At 39.7% G+C, this 23413-nt stretch overlaps 3 protein-coding genes across 4 annotated transcripts; all 3 read right to left on the reverse strand.

Moving 5' to 3' along the window:
• Positions 1–1289: 1289 nt before the first annotated feature.
• On the reverse strand, positions 1290–23016 carry LOC116687688 (transmembrane protein 82-like). The gene is made up of 7 exons (XM_032513254.1): positions 23007–23016; positions 3642–5063; positions 3471–3543; positions 3191–3380; positions 2592–3009; positions 1646–1830; positions 1290–1470 (listed from the first exon to the last, which is right to left on the reverse strand). Exons 2-7 carry the CDS (start codon positions 3721–3723, stop codon positions 1390–1392), a joined length of 1029 nt encoding a protein of 342 aa, XP_032369145.1. The 5' UTR covers positions 3724–5063; positions 23007–23016; the 3' UTR covers positions 1290–1389.
• On the reverse strand, positions 4644–10977 carry slc25a34 (solute carrier family 25 member 34). 2 transcript variants are annotated; one of them, XM_032513256.1, is made up of 6 exons: positions 10724–10977; positions 9528–10247; positions 7086–7151; positions 5863–6015; positions 5618–5752; positions 4644–5493 (listed from the first exon to the last, which is right to left on the reverse strand). In XM_032513256.1, exons 2-6 carry the CDS (start codon positions 10008–10010, stop codon positions 5305–5307), a joined length of 1026 nt encoding a protein of 341 aa, XP_032369147.1. In that variant the 5' UTR covers positions 10011–10247; positions 10724–10977; the 3' UTR covers positions 4644–5304. The 2 variants fall into 2 exon arrangements, with proteins under 2 accessions (XP_032369147.1, XP_032369148.1); XM_032513257.1 differs by lacking the exon at positions 10724–10977 and adding an exon at positions 10622–10640.
• On the reverse strand, positions 12318–19739 carry fbxo42 (F-box protein 42). The gene is given in 11 exon segments (XM_032513226.1): positions 12318–13707; positions 13710–13953; positions 14058–14174; positions 14284–14340; positions 15186–15282; positions 15664–15774; positions 15910–16063; positions 16683–16817; positions 17934–18050; positions 18277–18556; positions 19472–19739. Coding segments are annotated over 10 exon segments (2115 nt in total). The 5' UTR covers positions 18551–18556; positions 19472–19739; the 3' UTR covers positions 12318–12898.
• Positions 23017–23413: the final 397 nt, after the last annotated feature.

Genomic DNA, 23413 nt, shown 5'->3' on the forward strand with positions numbered 1-23413 from the left:
CTGGTGTAAAATAAACCTAGGGGTTAATAACACATGGACATCGAGTCAACCATTTTCTGGGATACGTTTTCCGATGTACACCGTGTAACCAGTAACATAGCTCAAGCACGGCGTTTGTTGTTCTACTGGTCATGACTGTTTTCCCAAGATGGCGCCCGCCTGTATACCGAATGGTCTTTTACATGTAGGGACCCTCATTATGCTACCGTGGAAGTGTGGTGTTATTTTGAGCCTTGTCAGTGGTATAGAAATAGCTATTTGTTTTTACTTTTGCGTGCCCCAACAACTAGCGGTATAAACTAATTAGGGGTTTGCGATAAAACTGGTCACATTCGACTAGCGTGAAAACCGATCCCAGAGAACGGTTGACTCTGTAACACTGTGGTTTTAACACCTAGGTTGATTTTGCGCCAGAGATGTCCTTTAACAATTACGGGATTGTAAATGATTCAAAAACATCGGCCAAAGGTATGTAATATGTCTATTTCATTCATAAAATAACTTTACAATGAGCGATGTGGTTGTACCCCACTAGCCTAGATACTTATATACTTTAACCTATTATCTTATTGTAAATGAATGATTTTGGTACGGAGCAAAATATTAATTGTAACTATATGACATCCCGGTAACGCTTTGGCTACACAGTAATTTACAGTGGGTAACACAGAACTGTAAAGAAAAGATCTTTACAACAGCAGGTGTGGTAAAACACTATCGCTTTTGTCCTAAGCGGCTGCTAGTATCGACACAAACTGAAATTTACCTATAGCCGCTTTAATTATTATCAGTTGGCCATTGGGGCCGCTGTGACATCCTGATGATTAGCATCTTAAAAGCTACACACACCCTCCTGACCAATTTCTTTGTTATTCAGTGATACATTTTGAGTGTAATTCCTGAAGTGTTTGCCAAAGAATACCTCTTCAAAAATGTGTAGTTGTTGTGTAGCAATAGTAGAATTAATGGTTAAACAGTGCATAAAAGCATCTCAATTACAGCAATGTGTAATTAAATACTTTATGCCATTGAAGATTGTTTTACATATTTTAAAATGCATTTTTGACAAGCTTTCATCCTCTCCTGGTGGGGGTCTGTTTATGCCGTTACAGTGACTTTTTTTAAATTGGGTTTGGAATAATTATACTGTGTTACAACAAAAAACAATCTGCAATACAATATATTTATAAACAGCTTGACAATTCCTTTTCATCTTTTGTCTTCCATTACATGAAGCATCAAAACATACAAAAAAATACTTTATAACCAAAATTAAGCACAAAAGTTAAGCCATCAAGTGTGGCCACAACATATCCTTTTACTGTTTTATCATCACATCTTGACATTTGAGGTAATCTTTGGTATTTGATGTAGATTTTGGGTTCAACATCAGCTGTCAGCTGATGATGTTTTCATTGTTTTGTAACTGGAGCTCTGTTCATATTTTCTCAAGCTTGTGTCTTCTTCTTCCTAAAATGAAGAATGAAAATTGATTGAATGAAATTTAATTTTCACACTTCTCAACATTACTAACAAGTACTAACAACAGTTTTATAGCAAACAACAAAAATATTCATGTTATAGAAATTGCATCTTAAATGCAATGGTCATATCACTGTGAGTGTAAGAGAGGATTCACACAGACCTTCAACGCGGCTTTTAACAGGTCCTGAGAGGGCAGCAGGCAGACCGCTTCACCAAGGAAAGTGATGAGGACGTGGAGGACATCAGACCAGTCGCCCACTGTCAGCATGATCACCAGTAAGGCTCCCATTCGCAGCAAGACAGTGTGCCGCAGGGCATTTATGCCAGGCTGCTGCTGCTGATTATCTATGCAAAATGAAAAACAAAAAGTGACCCACCAATGAGATACCTGCTTGTTTTCTGAGATATGTTTTTTTCTTCTTTTTTCCCATCATTTGTAATTGCATTGTCTTACATACATTTTCTTATTTCATATTTGTTTATGTTACTATTCTTAGGGGCATCTCCTATGGTCTGCTTTTTATTTTTAGTGTTAGTGTTAACATGGTCTCGCTTTGCCAGACCTTCCTCCACAGCGCTGCACAGGAGGGTCTGGCTAGTCCACACAGCATTCCAGGATGGGAGAAAAACGGGCTCTGGTTTATTGGCATTTCTTTAAACTAATCACCATCGTCGTGGGCGGCGCAAAGGACCAGGAAAATCCACGGTGCCGATGCAAAGTAGCCTCGAGAAGGAACTTGAATTGGTGGAACTTAAAAGTTGTTTTAGTCGTGCAACAGAAAACTCAAAATTGGAGAGATAGTCTATAGTCAGCTGTCTGGGTTTACCCTGCAGAGATCTGATGAGCAGTTAACCATAGTCCTCATACGTAAATCCACCGAAATTTAGAACGCCAACACAAAAAAAGAGGAAGGTAAACGGACGTGCGGCTGAAAAGAGTGAATTCCGGTGGAATTTCAAACGGCGACGGGGCAATCCCGGAAGTGGAACGACATGGATATAGACTAGTGTTACCACACTAGGGTGATCAAACTAGTTATTCAGGTTATCTAAGCTCATTTAAAAAAAAACCATTTCATTCCCCAAATAGTTGACTAGACAATCACCTTGAATGTAGACCACTAACATGGTGTAGCAAAGTGTCAGTGGAATCCAAAACTTTAGAGCATCCTTCTGGGACAGGAATTGGTCATAAATCGTACTGGTGTAAGCCACAGTTGCTAGAGCAAAGGCCAAGACAACCGCTCTTTGCAGTGAAGCCAGTATGGTGTGTCCAGAGGCCAGGAGGGTGATGCACTTCCCACAGTAACGCTCTCTGCTATGTAGTGGGTAAAGTCTGGCCACATGGCTCCACAGATTGTGGCTGACACTTGCCAGTGCCCAGCTGAGAGAAGCTGCCAGAAACAAGCTGAGGGTGCTGTGTGGAGCCCCCTTATGGAGGAAGTCAAGAGTACAGGTGAGGCTGCAACCCAGGGGAAACTGGCACTGGATCAGGAGTAGGTCTAAGCCTCTGCCATTGCCAGCCTGGGTTTAGATAGGTTGTAGGAGCATGGATAAAAATAGGTCAGGTCAGTGTTCGAAAGATCTATCAATCAACACAGAAAGTATACCCACTTTCAGTATAGACATAAAACAAGTCTAAATTAACGTGCTATCTGTGATAAAGTGTTATCCGTGAAAAGACATTGATTGATGAGAAACTCACCACTCCTGCTGATACCCAGGCAGAAACAGCTCTGAGAGAAAACTCCAGCACTATCAGAGAGGAAACCCTTGAGTTTACCAGAGACAGAAAGACCGTCAGGGTCCAGAACTGGAGAGCTGTTGTCCAGTTCGCTCTCAGATTGCCAAATGCGGATGACCTCAGTTTGCTTTCAGTTTCAGTCTTAAAATCACTGTGTGGAGGGGAGATATAAATAGAAAATGAAAACAACTGTACATAAAATAATGATATATTTTCTCCTCTTTTTATAGAATAAACTCACCTGCACATTTGAATGAAATGGTAAACTCTCATCAAATTGTACAGCACTGATATTCCACATGCACCTACCAGACCTGTGAAGCACAAATAACAACAAAACAACAAGTATGTTAAGAAACAGTTTCTAAGAATTTAGATTTTTTATTCTTTTTTATTGCCATGAAGAACTCACCTTTAAAAAAACAATCTGTTGGGTTTAAATCAAAAGACGTCCAATCAGAAGTTCCCAGGATCCAAGAGAAGGAAAAAAACATGTTTACGTTTTCCTTGGAATATCTCAAGGACACGTACAAAAAGGATCTAAGATCTCTTACTCATGCTATTTCAATTTAAGAACCTGATCAGAAATTACAAGTCAGTTAATGCTGAATTACTTTGAGCCAAACCGTCACGTTGCCTTTAATTTCTCCTGCAGGTTTGTGTGAGCTCCATGTTTAAGGTCCAAAGGTCAAATGTGATTGGAGTGTGGATGTCTTTCTAATCATTTCCTGATGAAAGAGGCTGAAAGTCCTCTAAAAAAGGATTGGGCTTACAGAGGAATCAGACACCTTTTAACTGGCTCTAAATTAAATCACACTTTGCTTCCAATGTGTCTAGATCACCATCATGTATTTCAAAGATGCAGCACTTGTGCCCAAGTGGATACAAAACACATGTAGTACATGTTTTCTTATACAAAAATCTTTATTATTAGTATCCAATTTCTGTACGTAAAAACCTCAGATCAATATGTCAGTAAAGAATGTCAGGTGTGAAAAATCACAGCTACAAACATGGAATACATAGTTTATGTTTTAATAATCCAGACTTCATCTCATCTGCATCTGTGTGTTGGCATCCATTGATATGGCTGCAAGCCACGTGGATCTTACTTTGCTCTTTCAGCTTTGCTGCGAGAGGACCTATGAAAGCCCGAAACATTGCTTGTAAATTGATGAGTTGAGGTCAAAGGTCAAACCTGAGAGTTAAACAGCATTTTCATGCATTTGAGAAATTTGATAGGAACTCTTGATGTTGAAATTAGAGCCTGTGCAACGTGTGCCCATCTTCATCAAGTGCTTTAATGGTCATCAATCTGCTTTGCTTGAGATGGAGTGAGTCTCTTAATTGTTCTAAATACGCTTGTTCACTTTCTGATGTTAGATGAGAAGATCAACCACTAATGTCTTAACAGTAAATAAGAAGCTACAGCCAGTGGGTGGTTAGCCTAGCTTTGCACAAAAACTGGAAACAGGGGGAAAGCAGTTAGCCTGGTTCTGTCCAAAACTACAAAAATATAGTGCCACCTCATCATGTTTATTTATCTTTATTTTATATATTTAAATTGTGATATATTTGCTATTTCTAGATTTTTTTCTATTTGTGTGTTTTTTAAACTGAGAGCTGCTAAACTGTGCTTCGTTGTTGTGAAACAATGACTATAAAGTTACATTCTAAAATCTACCTACCAGCACCTAGACAGCCCACTAAAAAAAAAGAGAAACGACAATTTTCTGTTTTATGGATGGGAGTTATGTTATGTTTCTTGGCCTTTAGCAGTTGACAGCAGAGCCTCCAGGAGGTTACTGTCATGATTAACTCCTGTAAAGCAACACTTCAGATACATTTATGTTAATTAGTGAGTTTCAGAGGTGCTGCTGTTGGATTTTATTACAGTTCGACAGAGCCAGACCAGCGGTTTCTCCTGTTTACAGTATTTATGCTAAGCTAGCTGCTGGTTGTATAGCTTCATATTTACTGTACAGACATGAGAATTGTATCAATCTTCTTATCTATCGTTCTGCTTCAACTTCAATAGTTGTGACTGGGTTCAGTCAATCATGCGCAGGGATGTTTTAGCTCATTCCCTGGCTCTGGTTGTTCTTCACTGTCTGTTGCCTCATGAGATCCCAGAACAGCATGCTGAGCACTGTGTGTGGGGCCAAGCGCACAAAGACAGGGCCCATGCCTTTATACAACCCCAGCAGGCCCTCAGCTTGACACACCTTCAGCATACAATCAGAAAATCCATTGTACAGACGGCCCTAAAAGACACATAAGGAAAACATTAAGTCTTAGTAAAGTATGTATTTACAGCAGCTAGAAAACTTCTTCCAAAAGTATTTTGTGCCATTACTGAGAGCAAGGACAGAGGTCACTTGAACTCACTTTATGAAACTCATCCACTGGCTGGTTGTAGAGCCGTGTACTAATGACGTCAAATGGTGTCATGCTGATCGCCACAGCGACTCCACTGATCATGGCGGCTATCAAAGCCGTAAGACAGCTGTTTGGACTAAACCACTGCAAGGAAAGAAACTGATTATTGACTGAGGTTTGCTTTTGGCCAACAGCGTGACGGCAACTGTTTAGTTTCATGTGTGGAAAGAATGTCAGCTGTTTATCCCCTCTACCTGGGAATGTGACACCCAGTCCTTGGCCGAGGTGAATGTTGCCAGTTGAGCAGCTGATCCCACCATCACTCGAGGCACGGCCCCGTTCACACCCCTCCAAAGACCAATTAAACCGTCTCTTCTATAGATGGTAACGAAGGCGTCAGACACTCCCTGAAATGGAAGAAAGCAAAAGCAATGGTGTGTTGGAAGCAGCAGCTATTGGGCAGAATATGTTTTCTATCATGTGTTGGTAGTATATAGGGAAAGAAATGTATTTCTGATGGATATGGTTACCAAGGCAATGTAGTCTGCTTATAACAGAAGGTTAATGCTGTGTGCATAAATATGTATTGATGACATTAAGACCACTGGGTCACGTGATTAGCGCTATATTTGTATTTATCCACTCTTACAAATTGTAAAATATCATTACATGGAATTTGTGCTAAACACCAAAATACAGTATGAATCAGCACAGTACATTTACTCAAGTACAAACACCTCAAAATTATACCTAAGTATCTCCATGTTGTGCAACTTTATACTTCTACTTCATTACATTTCAGAGGGAAATATTATTTTTAATCAAATACATTTATTTGACAGATGACAACGACAACAGGTTAAGATGTTAAACAAAAACCAACAGAACGTTGAGGAAGCTGTCAATCAAGCGCATTGTCTACACACCTATACTGTCCTGTCTAATTAGACAGCATAACTGCGTACACCTGTGTGGGAGGACTGTGGGTGGGCAGGTGCTTTTAGATTTTGCATACAAAAGAAAAGATTGCTGTATAAAATATGATGCATTATTATGATTGAACTACCAAACAGCATAATTAGTACTTAGAGTTTACTCTGCCTAGCTGCTCATACTTTAATTTATCAGTGGTGAGAAATCTATAAAAAGCAAGTAAAATAATGTATGTATATAATATAAAACATATACAATAATATAAAGAATAAAACACTAAAACACTCTGCATAATGAGGGCATTTACTTTTGATACATTTTCTGGTTGTACATACTTTTACTTTGAATTTTGAATGAATGACTCATATTGAAGTATATTCACTCTGTGGTATTGCTACCTTTTCTAAAGTAAAATATCTAAGTACTTATTCCATCACTGCTTTTATGTAAAGCATCTGAATACATATTTACTATGATCTAATTCCAGCTAAAACAACTTGAAAAAAGTTATTAATGTATCTTAGTTTGAACATGTCTGTCTTACCAGATGCTTGTGCTGGTGGCCTACTGCTATGGCTTCCACAGTCTGAGCCTGCAGCTGGGTCTTCACCTACAGAGAGAAAATGCAACACACAAGGTTTAATGTGCATTCAACCTGCACTAGATACTGTGCCAAAAGTTAATCTAAGTACAGACAAAACCAGACTTCTTGTTACTAAGTGGGATACTGTCTGAGCCATGTGCCAGGATGAGTTATAAAACAATTACAGGCAACTCTGCTAATGTTGACCAGGAATGAGTTGCATAACACAAACTTGTTACCAGGAACTTGTATTAACTCAGTGATTCATTTGCACCAAACCTTAAGGATCAAACAGCAGCGAGAGCATGCACAAAACCAAGCAACCTCTCTAGTCTATCTCACACAGAGAGTCAATAAAATAACCTTCAGCAATCCTTCCTTCACTCACACTGTCAACAGCACACAGCAAAGAGCTACAAGATACTGTATATTTTTGGCAAGTAAAGTTCAGGGTATTTTTAGTGACCTAGATATACTGTAGACAAACACGGATAGATGGTTTTAAATGCATTGACTGACAGCTGAGGCAGAAAAACAACAACACCACTCCTGGCATATGAAGATAGATAGATAGATAGATATTTATTGATCCCAAAAAATTGGAAATTACAGAAAAGGGACATGTAGAGGACATTAACACTTTCAATTCAATATTGTATATACTATTTGGTAAATCTTGTATATAATACTGTAATCTTTCTATATTTTGTGTATTGTCCCAAACAGGACTCTCTTTAGACCTTGTATTTTAATGAGATTACCTGTATAAACAAAAGGTTAAATAAAATATGAATATGAAAATTGTGCTGTAAATCAAGAGATGGTGACATTTGAGACAGGTAAGACAGGCGTCTCGTCTGGTGGTTGTTTGGGACCTGGATGTGGACAAGTGAGGGGAGCAGGTGGATAATAAAAAGATGCATTACTCATCCATGTGGGATATGCTTAAAACAGCTTAAGATCATTTTTTTATCTTGCGTTCTTTCAAAACTAGATGCCATCAAATTAGACGTCATCTGTGACTCACCTGGCTATACCACACCCACCCATGTAATGTCACTTTGCGTGCTGGATAAAAATATTCTTTGAAATTGAGCTGGTTCACTTCCCTGCTTCTGATTGTGATGACTGACAATACTGTTATTCAGGCCAAATGCTAAGGATTGGAAAAATCAAGTTTAAATTTAAGTATCCATTTTAGTTTCTTTTATGTTATTAGAAGTGGGGGACCACTAAATTATTGGTTGCTGTAATGCTTCCACCTGTCCATACTGGTCTTGAAAAGATCCCTTTGTAGGTGATTTAAAATCACAAATCAAGTAAGCATCTTCCATATTTACAGTCTTTTTTTACAGCAACCAAAAACTATTTCTATGAACATACAGTATGGGTAGGTGAGTGTGTGAGTGAGTGTGAACTGTAGAAACGTACTGTAAGTATGACCACTACTGACAGATATGAATGAACTATGAAAACCTCTTACTTTACAATGTTGCACAAGCGTTTTAGTGTCTAGATGAACAATGCAATCTAAGGATTAAACAGGGCCTGTTGCCATTCTGTTTACAAAGCCGACAAATGTATTATGTTGCTGCAGATACAGACACACCATGTGCAAACATGATCTGGTCATGGATGATGACCAGTGTGTTGGCATAATTCTAACAGTGTGGCCTGTTAGTGTTACTCTGAAACCGTTTGCATAATACATCTGAAGCTTGCCACAGAAGACAATTACCCATATCATCTTTCCCCCTTCTTCATGTCAGCTGTTTGGCTGTTAAATTATTAACTTTCTTGGTTTTATTTAACGTGTGTGTGAGGCAACATTATGCTCAAACAGTAACATATCCTGAATGTAAGAATAAATTATGACACAAAACACATAGTTAAGACTGGGATCTTTTGGACATTTACAGTAACTGGCAACTTCAAAAGGCTTGTAGCACCTACTGATTTAATTTTTAAAAAACTATAGAGCTGACCTATAATGAACAATACAGGCCAGGAACCCATCAAGCGTGTGGTTGTGTGTTGTGTGGTGTGGTTGTGTGTTGTGGTGTGTGTGTGTGTGTGTGTGTGTTATATATTATATATATATATATTATATATATATATATCATATATATATATATATATATATATATTTATTATCAAATATTGATTATATACTTAGTCTCTTGTCATGCCAATACGTGCTTTACCCTCAGGTCCTAGTGGACATGGAGGCTAAGTTAAGAGTGAGCTTGTGACCAGATGTCGGTTATTTTAATATTAATTTAACAGACCTGCTCACATGCATGTACCCTATGATGAAGGCTCACAAGCAAAACAATATGGGGAGCCACTGTGATTAAGTTTTTTTGTTTTTTTTTTAAAAAGGAGAAACTTTGGTAAACCTACCAGGTAGGCAGGAGAAGCAATTAAGGCACCCAGCGCCCCGACCCCTGCCCCCGACAGCAGACTCCCCCCGTAGAACGAGGTGAAACCCAGAGCTTCACAGTACGAGTAGGAGCCCAGCCTCACACCGTTCATCACACCCTGGTAAATCAGCCCGACTGAGAGCCCCTTCTGCAGGCCCCGGAGCCCGTCTGTGCGGCCCACCACCCAGAGGGCCTGCAGAACTCCACGATAGTGTCTCTGGTAGGACCCCCGTGCACGCAGCTCTCCCTGAAGCTGCAGACGGGTCTTTACAACCTCCAGGGGATTGGTGAACACACAGGCTGCGCAGCAGGAAAGAGCGCCCAGTGCAAAGTCAAGAGGAGGCCAGACAGCTGCGGGGGGAGGTGAGGAGCCGAGGACACCACCAGTGGATGCCATCCTGGAAGGCTGGGCACCAAACACAGACTCTTCTGGTGAAGTCTTCAACAGCTGAGCACTGGTCATCCCTGGGGAGTGTTTGGTAGTCCTTGTGATGACTTGTTCCCCTTGTGTCAGTTTGTTACGGAACAAGAAGAGGGTGTTGTACTTGGTACAGAACAGTCAGAAACAAATGCTTTCATCAGCTGTGTGATAACTCATCTAACTTCTTGTTATATTTTTCCCTTGATTCTGCAGGTCAACGCGCCTCTTTGGTGTCCTTCTGCAATGATTTTCTGTCAGTCTGTTTAAAAGTGGCACCATCTGCAAGAGAATTTATTCATTTTAAAGTAAACTACTTTTAAATTGTGAGGTTCAGGTGTGTTTACAAAGGCTTAGCCACACATATGAGGAAAGAGAATGTTTGTGAGTCAAGAGTAAGACTGCAAGGAGTCCATTTGGAATGGAAACATTCAGATTTTAGCTCACATAAGACAATTAAAAACCTGTCAGGCCTGCTGTTTAACTCTCTAATCATGCAGCATGTTAAAACACTACACATGAAAAAACACTGGAACACCTTTAAGAGCAGACAATCTCACACACACACACACACACACAATCAACTGGCAATAACAAGTCACACACTACCCAATTCACATTAATTCAAACCAACATGCAACTACACAAACAAGCACCAGAGGCAACACACTCAAAAAGAAAACTCCTCTCACGTGCCTTTAAAAAAAAAAAAGTTAGAAAATCTATCCTAAATGTGGTTAGTTCATTCATAAACTCACTGTGTTTTGGTGATCATGTGCAGCTCCATTTCCCCCCTCTTCCCCATCATTGTAAACATGTGTCTTCAGCACATTCATTGTGAAAGTCTCCTCCCTTTCACTCTTACCAGAGCCAATACAGTTTGAGTCCTCTCTACCTCACCATCTGTCCGATGCTGCACCAATCAAATGGCTCTAAACTCTAAACTGCCCCCAGCTCTGGTCCTATAGGAGCTCTCTGGGTAAAAGGTTATGGTTGGTCAAAGAGGGGGGTGGAGTGTCTGAGGGAAAGGAGATAAAACTGCTGACTAAAGAAAGGTGTTTAACAAGGTTAATGTGCAGAAGATAGTGTCGATAATCTCAGAAACAAAACAAACAAAACTGAGCTCTGTTTTAACTTAAATTAATAAATTATTTATCTAGGTGGCCTTTTCTTTACGTGCTGTATGCAAAGGGACCCCTAGAGGGTGATCTTCTACAGCACTTCAAAGTATAAACCCTTAGATAAGACTCTTAATGAATCAATCAAATGCAACAATAAGAGTTCATTCTTGATATTAAAAACAACAGCGTACAAACGCAATCTCACTAGGGTCAACATGGAGCAATTCAGGAGCTCTAGAGAGCCTGGTTTTACACAATCTTCCTCAGCAGATGAAGTTGTTGAGCACTTGGAAGACTCCTTATGTAAGCAAAGAAGAGCAGCGAAGCTGCGGGGACCCTCCGGCATTTCTGGCTCTATTGACACCAAACTTCGAGAACTTCATCTACAGACTATCTTCCACTTTTGTAGACCACCATCCTGATTTTTGATATATCAACAATTCTGCCCACAGTGCATTAAAACCTTTTACTTCACAGTCTAAACAAATACGGTTGAAAACTAAATCTATGATGTATGGGAAAAAAACATTTAGGGGTCACCGAGATTAGTGCGCAAACCTTTCCGACGTTTAAATCAAAACCATTTTTTTTTTTAAACGTGTGTATTGCATCTTTAAACATCAATTTGTCATTAATTGATTTTTGTGAAAATAAATTTGTTCTTAAAGCGAGTTGCCTAGTAGCCTACTTTTAAATTCTGCATTTCTACAGTCCTGCCCATTGTCTACTTTTTGTAATGTCATGCAAGTACCTTTCCTACGGCAACTAAAGTTCTGAGTTCGAACCCCTGGTGTGGCACGATGCACATACCATATATTATCACGCTTACAGAGACGGGTTAGAATCTTTGCTACCATGGAATTTTACAGTTTATGGATATTACATGACCTTGTTGAATACTGAATTGTGATTGGTCGAGCACGGCAGTCTATGGTCTGTTTTTTAGACCGTTGCTATGTATAACAGAGCATGCCATGGACGGAGTTTTGATCGCACAGCCTAGAGGACCATTTTTAAATCAATACAGGAAATCCGGGATTGTTATGAATATAAAAATAAACTGACTATAGCCTTTCTTTGCAGAAAAGAATAGACATTTTAATGTCTAGACGATGACAACTCTACTACGGGTTAGGATAGCATTGAAAGCTGTATAACAGAACTATGGATCTTATGGCGAGATCATCTTAAATGCATAAAAGCTTTAAAGACCACACAGCAGGAATATTCAGACTGTGACAGAACAGACATGGAGGCCTTTATTGTTTAACTATGTTTATAGTACAGTGCCACATCTCTCACCCTCCATGGCCCCCGACAAACAGTCAACAACTTTAACCACCACACACACGCGCATACACACACACGCTGTTTTTAATGTAAACATTATAGGCTTAAAGAGCGATACAAAAAGCAAGGTAGTCATCAACCGTTTCTGCGTCCTTCCTTCCAAAGTTCCTCAGCAGAGTTAACAGGAGGACGACACAAAAACAATAGTTATCGTTTGGTCGATCATATTTTGGGGAACAAAAAAATGTCCTCTTCTCCCTAATCACTGCAGTCACAAAGACGCACACACAGTCAGGATTTTCATTGAACCAAATGCTTTTTATCAAAGTGTAATTAAAGTGTTTTATTTTGAATGCTTGCAGTAGGCAGAAAGGAGAATAGTGAATTTATGAAGTTGAACATCTAACAATGCTTTTGTTCTTTTCCTATAATTCTCTTTATAGGAAAAAGGCCTTGTGTGTCAATTTCCTTGTGTAGTCACAATGTGGAGCGTCAGTCTTCCCAATTACACCTGGAGCTACATTACCTTTTAGCTCGTACAAAGTACAAGGCGTTTGTTTTAGGGTAGTACTTCACATTCTGTTTCTTGTCCATGAGGCCCCCAAATATGATGAGCTCTCCCCTGCCCTGTACCACAGTGTGAAGGCTGGTCTCAGGAGGCCCTGTAACCGCAGCAGGAGTCCCGTTCCCATAAACTCTCCAGGACACCACCCCAGCAGACTTGGCCCTGGACACATCCAACACATACATTTGCATGGGCTTGCAGTTGAGAGACTGGTAGAGAGGTTTCCCTACGTTCAGGCTTTGGGGTGGGTGATGGCCAAGACGGCGTGCAATAGGTGGGATAGCATGTCCATCAGCTCCAGCAGCCTGTGGAGGGCTGGAGGATGATGATGGAGGGGTTCCAGGTGGACCCCCTCCTCCACCACTTCCTCCTCCAGGAGAAGACCCCTGTGTCTGAAGGGAAGACAATGACGATGAAGATGGTAAAGATGAGGAAGATTTGTTTTTCACTGCCTCCAGACTTCGTCGTAAGGCAGCAGGGGACACGGCACCTGGGGGAGTGTGTGGGGAGCCTGCAGGAGGTGTATGCAGGCCGTTGGTGCAGGGCACCTCAGGGTGGTGACCGGCAGAAGGGGGAGACTCCCAGCCATAGTCTGTGGAAGCAAGTGGGAGAGGGCGAGAGGAAGGAGATGCAGCCTGTGCTGGGCTGGTCCTTGGTGAAGGGGAGGATCCATTTAAAAGCTGGGGAAGTGGAGGAAGAGGAGGGCTGTCGGGGCCTTGTGATGGAGACGGCTGTTGGGATGAGGATGGGCTCCCTTCTCTGGCACCCCTCTAGCTGAAGGCCGAGGTCTCAGCGTGCCCCACCGGCCGTTCACACACGGAGCCTCCTCAACAGCTCCCAGGACAACACCGGCGGCTCCACTCCGAACAGGAGACTGAGAGCGCAGGGAAGGCGGTTCGGGACCCAAAGGGGCGGGTGTGGCACTTATGGGGGAGGGCCGAGAGTTAAGACTTGGGCTGAGCGGTGCACGGCCAGATGGAGCCTGTGAGAAAACCACCACACACTGGCCCACCTTGAGGAAAATGAACAAGATGATAAAAAAGGAAGATTAGTGATCAATCTAATGATTAGGCACAGATATTCAGAATGGGACCGACAGCTCAGACAGACACTTACTCTACAAGCCGGGTGACACCACAACTCCGGGGCCCCATGGTCCTCGTTTTCTACCTGCAACTGCTGCCACCGCCATGGTGGTGCGTCCATGTGGAGGAGCCAGGCATCTTTAAGGAGCTTTAACACACAAGACAACAACATCAGTCAAAACTGTAGTCACATGGAACATTTGCTAGGATATAAAGATGTTTTTATACTAGAGTGAAGTTAAAAAATAAAAACTTACTGCATTAGGGCCGCCACAGCCTCCCAAGATGAGCAACGTCTGATCGTCAATCACAATCTAACAAATAAAACGGGGTCATTTGGTATGCTTTTTCAAACACCTATTTTAACAAATGTGTGCCCCCAACTAGGACAGCCCAAATTTCATGTCCACAATTTTTTCACAGGTACCAAATTTGAATACCCACAAGTTAATATTAGGAAGGGACTTCAATTGTGTTACTAACCCTGCCATTGATTGCTCTAACTCCAAAACAGCCACGCCTCCTGCAATGTCTAAGACTATATCAGCCTTTATGGATCAAATTGGCTGTGTTGACCCCTGGCGTTTCTTTCACCAGTGATAAGGATTTTTCTTATTACTCCACTGTCCATCAGGTCTACTCCCGTATTGACTACTTCTTTAACGACAAAGCCCTTCTATCTTCTGTTAGTTCCACACAATACACTGCCATTGTCATCTCTCACCACGCACCCCACATTTTAGATCTTTGTTTCCCATCAAGCTTTCACACAGATTTCTGTGATTTTGTTTCCACAAACAGATTCCTTCTTTTGAAACAAACCGGTCCAACCAGGTATCCCCATCGCTCTTATAGGAAACACTAAAAGCATTTATTCGTGGGGGCATTATATCTTTCAGTTCATATTTAACCAAAACTAGAAGATCAAAACAGCAAAAATTGTATCATTCACTTTTATATGACAATCCAACCACTTGAAAAGTGGATGGAGAGGGTAAAGCTGTACCAAAGGGTCAAAACTTTAACACTTTATTTATGTAATAACTTAATTGTCAGAGCTAGGTGGGAACTTGTTAAAACATTTGAAATGACCAGAAATACTATTTAAGATTGTCAAAAACAAAAGAAAGATTTTTTTTTAACACTGAAGCCTTCTTACTTGTGATTGACCTCCTCGCGGATGAGGTGATGGGCCAGATATGGGTGGTTTAGACCAGGACCACTGCTCCAGATCCAGAACCCAGACTTCATTACTCCTGATCAGAACCATCAGAGAGAACGACAACATGGTGAATTGTGACAGCCAAAGATTTAATTCATTATTCACCTTAAATGCAGTCCAATTAACAAAGTTTAAGACCTAAAGCTGAAATGTGTAAGGCTTTACATTTAAATATCAATTTATATGGTGGAGTGTGTGTGGGGACTCGCTTTTGAAAAATGTTTATTTATTTGCCAAATTAGACTGGTCTACGTCTTCCTTAACAGCCCGTCTACACAGGCTCTGTAACAGCTCCTGTGTCACTCAAACATGTCCTGTCCTCTTATCTCTAATTTTAATGTACAAAAAGTTACAGATTTCTCCTTAACATTGTGCAGCTCAGTTTTGTATAATGTAATAAGTAATACATTCATACATTTGCCGTGCTCCTAGTGATCCCCCAAACACCACCATGGTGTTTCCAATCACAGAGGAAGAGTGGCCAGCCATAGGGGGAGGCCCATGTGTTGTCACTATACAGTTCCACCTGAGATTATAGAAGAAAAAGTGAATCACAAAAAAGGGAGAAAAACAATTATGAAGAAAAGTTAAACTGTACAAAGTTATTCCATCACTTTTCACAACTACATCCTTTAACTCCCAGTACTGCAGTCTCTCTCACCAGTTCTTTGAAGGCGAGTAGGTGTGGATTTCATCAAAAAACCTTTCTGGTTGGTGCAGTGGATATGGGCTGGGGCGTGTCCATCCCCCAAACAGCACCAACAGATCTTTGTGCATTACTAGAGTCGCCCCAGCTTTAGGAGATGGATAAGAGCCTGGAAAAGAAGAGAGCAAAGATATTCACATTTTAGCTAAATAAGCATGATGTTATATGTATAAATTTAAGTAAAAAAATCAAAAAAAATTCAAAAAATATATTAGTGGAGAAAAAAATGTATGCAACTAATTACGTTTAACGTAACTTACTTAAGTGCCTTAAGTTAACTTGGCTGAACAGAAAAGGAAAACATGGCACACAGTAAGACTACGTAATTGTTTTTCATGATGCATCTCTCACAGTAAATGGTCTTGACAAAAGTCTACTTCTTAGTCATGCAATGCAACATGCAATTTCTTAAAAAAATAAAAGAAAAAGAAAAAAAGTACAATAAGCTCTAAAGTTTCCAGCAACTTAATGCAAATGCACTAGTAAAATAATTGTACTACAATCTCATTTCATCATCGCTTCTTTGTTTTTGTTACCACCTCAAATACTGTGTACTCAGCTGCTGAGCATCTGACTACTACATTTACATAATGTGGTTTGCCCTCCCACAGTTCTCCTTACATAAGCCCCAGGTGCAGTTTTTTTCTTTTAACCAGTGCTATAAATCGTAAATTGAGCCCAAATGTATGTATCCTGTTGGCCTTTACTAAATTGTAACCTACTCATACCTGATGCTAAAGGGCGGATCCACTCCTTGCTGTTGAGGTCAAGTCTCCACAGATCATTGAAGGCAGCATTACAGCTACTCTGAGTGCAACCCCCAAACACATACATGGACTGGTTTGAGTCATAATAACATGCACCTGCAACCGAAAAAAACAATTAACCAGAGAAAACAGTGAGCCTTTTAGATATGTTTTTCGTTGTGTGTCTTGAACAATAAAATCAGTGGCCAGCCTTTTTAATAAAATGGTAAATGGAAGACATCTATATAGATCTATATTCATAGAATTCAAAATTGCACAGTTAAGCTTGTCATTCAGTAAAATGATGAATTACTCTACATAAAAATAAACTTTCAGCTGAGTGGCCTTTTATGTGAATTAAGCTACAGCAATTGACACTGGACATGTCAATGTTAATCATAAATCAGTGTTTTTTTTTAAAGATTATTTTTAGGCTTTAATTCGACAGGACAGCTGAAGACATTAAAGGGGAGAGAGGGGGGAATGACATGCAGCAAAGGGCCACAAGTCAGAGTCAAACCTGAGCCCGCTGTGTCAAGAAGTAAACCTCTATACTGTATATGGGCACCTGCTCTAACAACTGAGCTATAAATTCAACGCATAAATCAATGTCTTTATATGCTACACACCGCACTCATAATCTAACCCCAGGGTCTTCAAAGTTTTTCAGCCAAGGACAATGGGTCAGGGACCCCTACTACATGTATTGTATATAATTAGGTAGCATATTAAACTGGGCCTACAATAACTTGTAATGCGACTTACCCGAACCTGCCTTTATACATACCTTTTTAGTGCATAAAATATAAGCTATTTAAATCATAATTGTTGGCATGATTTTAAAAATGTTTTAATGTTAAACATACATGTGGAACAGTGAAACTTTTGGATTAACAGTATCTGTGGATGGCTACCTTAGTGACTACATTACCTACAGGCCAGTAAGCCTATCATCAATTAATGTTGCTTCACAAATAGGCAGATTTATGTTTGCTAATAATATGTTGGATTTACGTTTTTTAATTTGTTCTTCTCAAAAAAATTAACCCTGAGGACCCTCGAGGAGAAGAGCCCTGATCTAACCCACAGCTCAAAATTCCTTGAAAACTGTTCAAATGTTAGATGCATAACCTGAAGTTCTGTATTTTTGACTTATGGTAAAAAAAAAAATTAAAAAAAGTATATACATTATGTGCAACTCATTTTGACATAAGTGTTAAAGCATGTACTGACTGTGTGAGAAGCGCTGGGTGATTGGGGTTCCTGGATATGGGTATGTGCGACTTTCCCACTGGATATTTCCCTCCTGGACAGCTCTCAAGAAACCGTGGTAGCACTGATAAGCAACACCTAGTTCAGATAAAATAATAGTAAGAAACATGAACACAAAAATGTTTTTTTTAAGTTGACAAAGAGCGCATTTCAATGAGTATTACTTTTTAAACGTTACATCTCAGGTGTTTAAAGTAATATTTTACTGCTCATAGTGTTATGCCCACTCTGACCCACTGTAAGGTTAACCAGTCTACCTTATGATTCAATTTTATACAAGACTATGCAAATATGAGAGGCATACCTTTAATGAGGCGATACCACTGCTTACATACAAGTGCAGCAGTCTTGTGCTCCTGGTACGGTGAGAGGAAGGACAGGATATATTCAAGAACTTCCTCTGGCAACTCCACCATTGTTCTCCCACCTCCTTTGGCACTACTGTCCATGTTCCCTTCTTGTCGACAAGACCCCATGTTTGCCTCTTCTTCCTCTGTTATCCCAGCATGGTCTGCACCATCGTCCTCTGTATCCATGGCAACAAAGCATCCATCCTCATTATCCGGGGTGCGGGACATTATTGTCTGTTGAGACATGGATAGACATGCTAGTGATTCGCCATTTATTCTAGTTGACACACCTGCCCAATAACTTATTGAATTTCTGCAACTCGAATTTTAATTTGGTTTTACTCCAAACAAACAATGACACAGCAAAGCTAAACCTACCTAACATTATAGTGGCATTTAGTGTTCAGTCCTAACAGTTAATTGTCTCACCCATTCTCTGAAACGGGTGGTGCCCTTTCTTTAGACTAAGCAGCTGGCCTGGCCCCTCTACGTTTCCCTTGTATCTTTCATCTAACGTTAGCTGTCGTTAGCCATGGCATACCTAATGTAATGATGGATTTCTAACCCTAAATACCTCCTAACATTATAGCTAGCTAACAACCTGGGAAAATACATGAAACTTGTGATAGCATACGACCAAACAAGGAACGACGAATGCTAAAAATCACCGGCGTGTACATGTTATTGAATTTAGCTAACGTTTGAGAATATATGCTAGCACTGACAAACGTTTGCTAGCTTAGCTAACTGATCATGAGCACCCAAGCTAACGGTAGCTAACATTAATGAATCTATAGCTAACGGCCCATAGCAACAGCGTACGCGTTTTCTTAAAAAACGTCAACGCCAAATTGCTTTGCATGACAAAATGTGGACTCCGCACACTTCTTAAGTAAGACACGACAATCTTTCAGGACAGCATTCTTGGCTGACGATACATCCAACTAGCAAGCTAACTAACTAACTAACTAACTAACGTAAGCAAGCTAGCTAGCTAGATAGCTAGCTAGCGGTTATCTTCAGTCTGCTGCTGATAACCTAGCTATGCTAACGTTAGCTCGAGCAGTCATTAAACTAACTCATCTAGCTAGGTAATGTCAGATAAAGGTTGTCAAATTTACTCCTTAACTGTTGCAGCATTATTCATACCGTTGTTTTAGACGTTGAGGGCTCTGAGTGTGTGTCTCTCCTCTTTTTACCCCCGGTATCAGCTCCGGAGGTTTCTCAGCAGCCTCCAAACAGTCGCCATCTTCCGCGAACAGCGTCCTCCGCAGCACAGCGACGCTGTTAGCAGCCGCTGACTTTCTGTGGTACCCACGTACCAGGGTGGGACGCGTTATTATGGACCTCTGTAACCAAACACTGCGCCCCCAGCGCGTGTTGTTTAGGGGAAAGTTGGAATTACGCTATATAATTACCCAAATATAAAATGTAGCAATATATCATAATACCACAATATAACTGTAATTGTTATATTAAAAAATCAATCAGTAGATGAGAATGGGTGGACACTGGAAACATCGAAATTACTTGAACTGTCAAAACAACATTTGTGCACAAACCCATGGTTTTAAAGAAATGTTGGCTATCAACCTCATTTCGGTAGTAAATCATGACTGCTGATAATGTAAGTGGAATTTTTTTATTTAGGTTTCATTAATAGTCTACCTAAAAGAAAGAAAAAAAATCCCAGGATGTTCAAAGGTAAACTGATTGGATTTTTGTTATCGGATTAATTAAATCTTGAAAGTGGGTTGTTCAAAAGGGAAAGAAGGAATCTTAAATCTGATTAGATCACGGATCTAATCCTAGTTTTAATCTGGATCAAACCTTCAGTTTGTGTTGTTCAAAACTTGTCAGTAGGATTTGAATAACTTTGATCCAAAAAAACAGGATTATCCTGATCCCAACAGGGGGTAGGATTACAAGATGGAGCAGGAAGAAAATGTAGTTAAACTTTAAAATTGGTCAGATAATACATTTGTATAATTTACTGTATGTACTTTAGTTACATTTTGCACTTGACATGTGTAACCATTGTAACAGTAGATAAAGTATACATAGGCTACCAATTAAACTATTTACTATAGTGAAGTAATAATAAAAATAAAAATGATCTTGTCCCATGAAACAATCCCCCAAACTGATTTTAATAACAAACAAAAATAATATAGTCAATTTTTCTGTCATTCATCACCATATATTAATTTCAAAGAAACAATCATCAGAGATAAGCCTATATCAACAAATCATTTCTGGTCTCTCCTCCTCAGATGAAGAAGAACCCTGAACATTCTTAATTTTGTTAACTATTGGACGTTTAGCCTTTTTTTAAGACCTTTTCAAAATATGCACAATGTATTTGTTAATGTATATTTGTTTTTATTTGTTGTGGTTCAGATAAGGGGTCATAAAGGAAATTATGAATGGAAGTGGATGTTTGTTATTTTTGTGTTTTGTCTCAAAATAAAAAACACTTCCAGTGACCCCATGTTGGCTCTTCTACCTGTTCTTTAGCTGGTAGCCCACATTGTGATATGTTGTCCCATTTAGAGCACTGATTATCCGGATTTGGTAATCTTGAAAACTGTATCTGGATCAGGGTGATCCAGTCCAATGTTGCTTTAAAAAAACGGCATGAAAGTTAGATGGGTTACCTGATCCTGAATAACAAAAAAATGGGATTTCCAAATCCAGATTATTTTGATCCAGATTAAATGTTTTGAACAACTGTCCCTAGGGACATTTCTCCTCCACTTTCATCTGACCTTGATTTAAACAAATAAAAATGTTAACAGTTTTTATAATTGGTTTGTCACAAGTAGTGCATCTCATATACTGTAGATCTGTGCACCTTGGAATTACTGTCTGTATTTAGTCTACCTGTTTCTGGTGGGTTCTAGGGCTAACATGTATAGTTATTACTGCTGTAATTTCGTACTCCAATGTTGGCCAGCTAAAAGTCATAGTTTCTCCCATACTTTGTTTACGCAAGTTGTTGAAATAAAAACTTATATGTGTATATGTTAAAGGTACCCTGCATGTACAGTATAACAGATTTCTTTGCTTGTAATTTATACACTGACGAAATAATGTATAAAAGGGTATACACAAACACCATACAAATAATTAAATATTCATCATCAGACCTGCCCCACTCCTTTGTTTAGAAAAAGGTACAAGGAGCATTGGTTTAGACATGCAGGTGGAAAGATGCCTACTCTGTCTGTGCACAAAGAAAGAACAAACAATACTGCTGCTATTTTGACATTTGTGAGGCAGGCAAAGTGTTACATCTTTAGTGTTTTGTGGCCACTAGCTGTGTTTGAGGTTGTACATTTTACAAAAAGAGTTTTCTTTAACAGTTCACTTGTATTGGTAGAAAAAGCTCAGGTGCAAATAACATTACCTACAGCGGGGCTCGAAAGTTTGGGCACCCCAGATAAAGAAATTGTATTAATGTGCATAAAGAAGCCAAAAAAAGATGGAAAAATCTCCAAAAGGCATCAAATGACAGATTAGAAATTCATAGAATACGTCACAAAATCTTTCGATTTTATTTCCATAATTTACGTATTCAAAATAACAGTAAACAAAAAAATGGTGTCTGCAAAAATGTGGGCACCCTGCAGAGTTAATACCTTGTACTGCTCCCTTTGGCAAGTATCACAGCTTGGAAATGCTTCTTGTAGCCAGCCAAGAGTCTTTCAGTTCTTGTTTGAGGTATCTTCGCCCATTCTTCCTTAAAAAAGTCTTCTAGTTCTTTGAGATTTCTAGGCTGTCTGTCACGCACTGCTCTTTTAAGGTCTATCCATAGATTTTCAATTATGTTGAGGTCAGGAGATTGTGAAGGCCATGGTAAAACCTTCAGTTTACGCCTCTTGATGTAATTCACCGTGGATTTTGAGGTGTGTTTAGGATATTAATCCATTTGTAGAAGCCATCCTCCATCCCTGGCTGCAATACAACCCCAAAGCATGATTGAGCCACCCCCATGCTTAACAGTTGGACAGAGGTTCTTTTCATTAAATTCGGTGCCCTTTCTTCTCCAAACGTACCTTTGCTCATTCCAAAAAGTTCTATTTTAACCTCATCGGTCCACAGAACTTGTTTCCACAATGCATCAGGTTTGCCTATATGTTCATTTGCAAACTTTAAACGCTGATTTTTGTGGTGAGGACGTAGAAGACGTTTTCTTCTGATGACTCTTCCATAAAGACCATATTTGTACAAGTATCTCTTTATAGTGGAATGATGTACCACAACTCCAGTGTCTGCCAGGTCTTTCTGGATGGATCGTTTGTGTGTCAACCATTTTCAGTTTCAGTTTTCTAGACAACTGCTTAGAAGAAGCCATGGTGCTGATTGTTGGGGCAAGGTCAGATGAGTCTGGGCATTTAAAACCTTAAGATTGACATCACCTGGTCTTTCCAGACAATGATTGAGAACGTTCCATGACACTGTCAGGTCTCAGCTTTCCAAAGGAGGCGGTGCATGCTATAAACTCTGCAGGGTGCCTAAACTTTTGCAGATGCCATTTTTTTGTTTTCGGTTATTTTGAAAGTGTAAATGATGGAAATAAAATCTAACTTTTTGTGACATATTATACGAATGTCTAATCTGTCATTTGATGCCTTTTGGAGATTTTTCCATCTTTTCTTGGTTTCTTTATGCACATTAATACAAATTTTTACCTTGGGTGCCCAAACATTCGAGCCCCTCTGTATGGCTCTATTCTATCACTGGCTAACATTACAGTGCGACAGCAAGCAGACACGAACAATAACAGGATCCTGACACTGAAGCAGCTAAAAAAAAAATATATATATTAATTAATTTTATGCTTTTCCTACGGTGACATGTCAAAATGTCTACAATTGGAAAGGTTTAGGCCTGCAAAATGTTTTGACCTGGTGCTCAATTTGAAGAGTTTAATTTGTATCCTCTCTCATCCAGGACTTTTGTCCTGGTTGTTTTTGTAAGGGAATGATAAAATAATGACAATAATAATAATAATAATAGCAATGGTCATTAGAGATAAATATCATAAATGCAGATTAAAAAAACCCCACTTCATTTATTTAACAAGTA

This window comes from Etheostoma spectabile, chromosome 4, assembly GCF_008692095.1.
Source record: "Etheostoma spectabile isolate EspeVRDwgs_2016 chromosome 4, UIUC_Espe_1.0, whole genome shotgun sequence".
Lineage (NCBI taxonomy): Eukaryota > Metazoa > Chordata > Actinopteri > Perciformes > Percidae > Etheostoma > Etheostoma spectabile.

Bases quoted from the DNA above. Each gene is read 5' to 3' on its own strand.
- LOC116687688 (XM_032513254.1), bottom strand. From the start codon at position 3,723: ATGTTTTTTTCCTTCTCTTGGATCCTGGGAACTTCTGATTGGACGTCT. The intron at 3,544-3,641 runs GTGAGTTCTTCA...TGTGCTTCACAG, and splicing joins AACAGATTGTTTTTTTAAAG to GTCTGGTAGGTGCATGTGGA. The intron at 3,381-3,470 runs GTGAGTTTATTC...CCCTCCACACAG, and splicing joins CATTTCATTCAAATGTGCAG to TGATTTTAAGACTGAAACTG.
- slc25a34 (XM_032513256.1), bottom strand. From the start codon at position 10,010: ATGACCAGTGCTCAGCTGTTGAAGACTTCACCAGAAGAGTCTGTGTTT. The intron at 6,016-7,085 runs GTAAGACAGACA...CTTCCATTTCAG, and splicing joins GCCACCAGCACAAGCATCTG to GGAGTGTCTGACGCCTTCGT. The intron at 5,494-5,617 runs GTGAGTTCAAGT...TGTGTCTTTTAG, and splicing joins CAGTGGATGAGTTTCATAAA to GGCCGTCTGTACAATGGATT.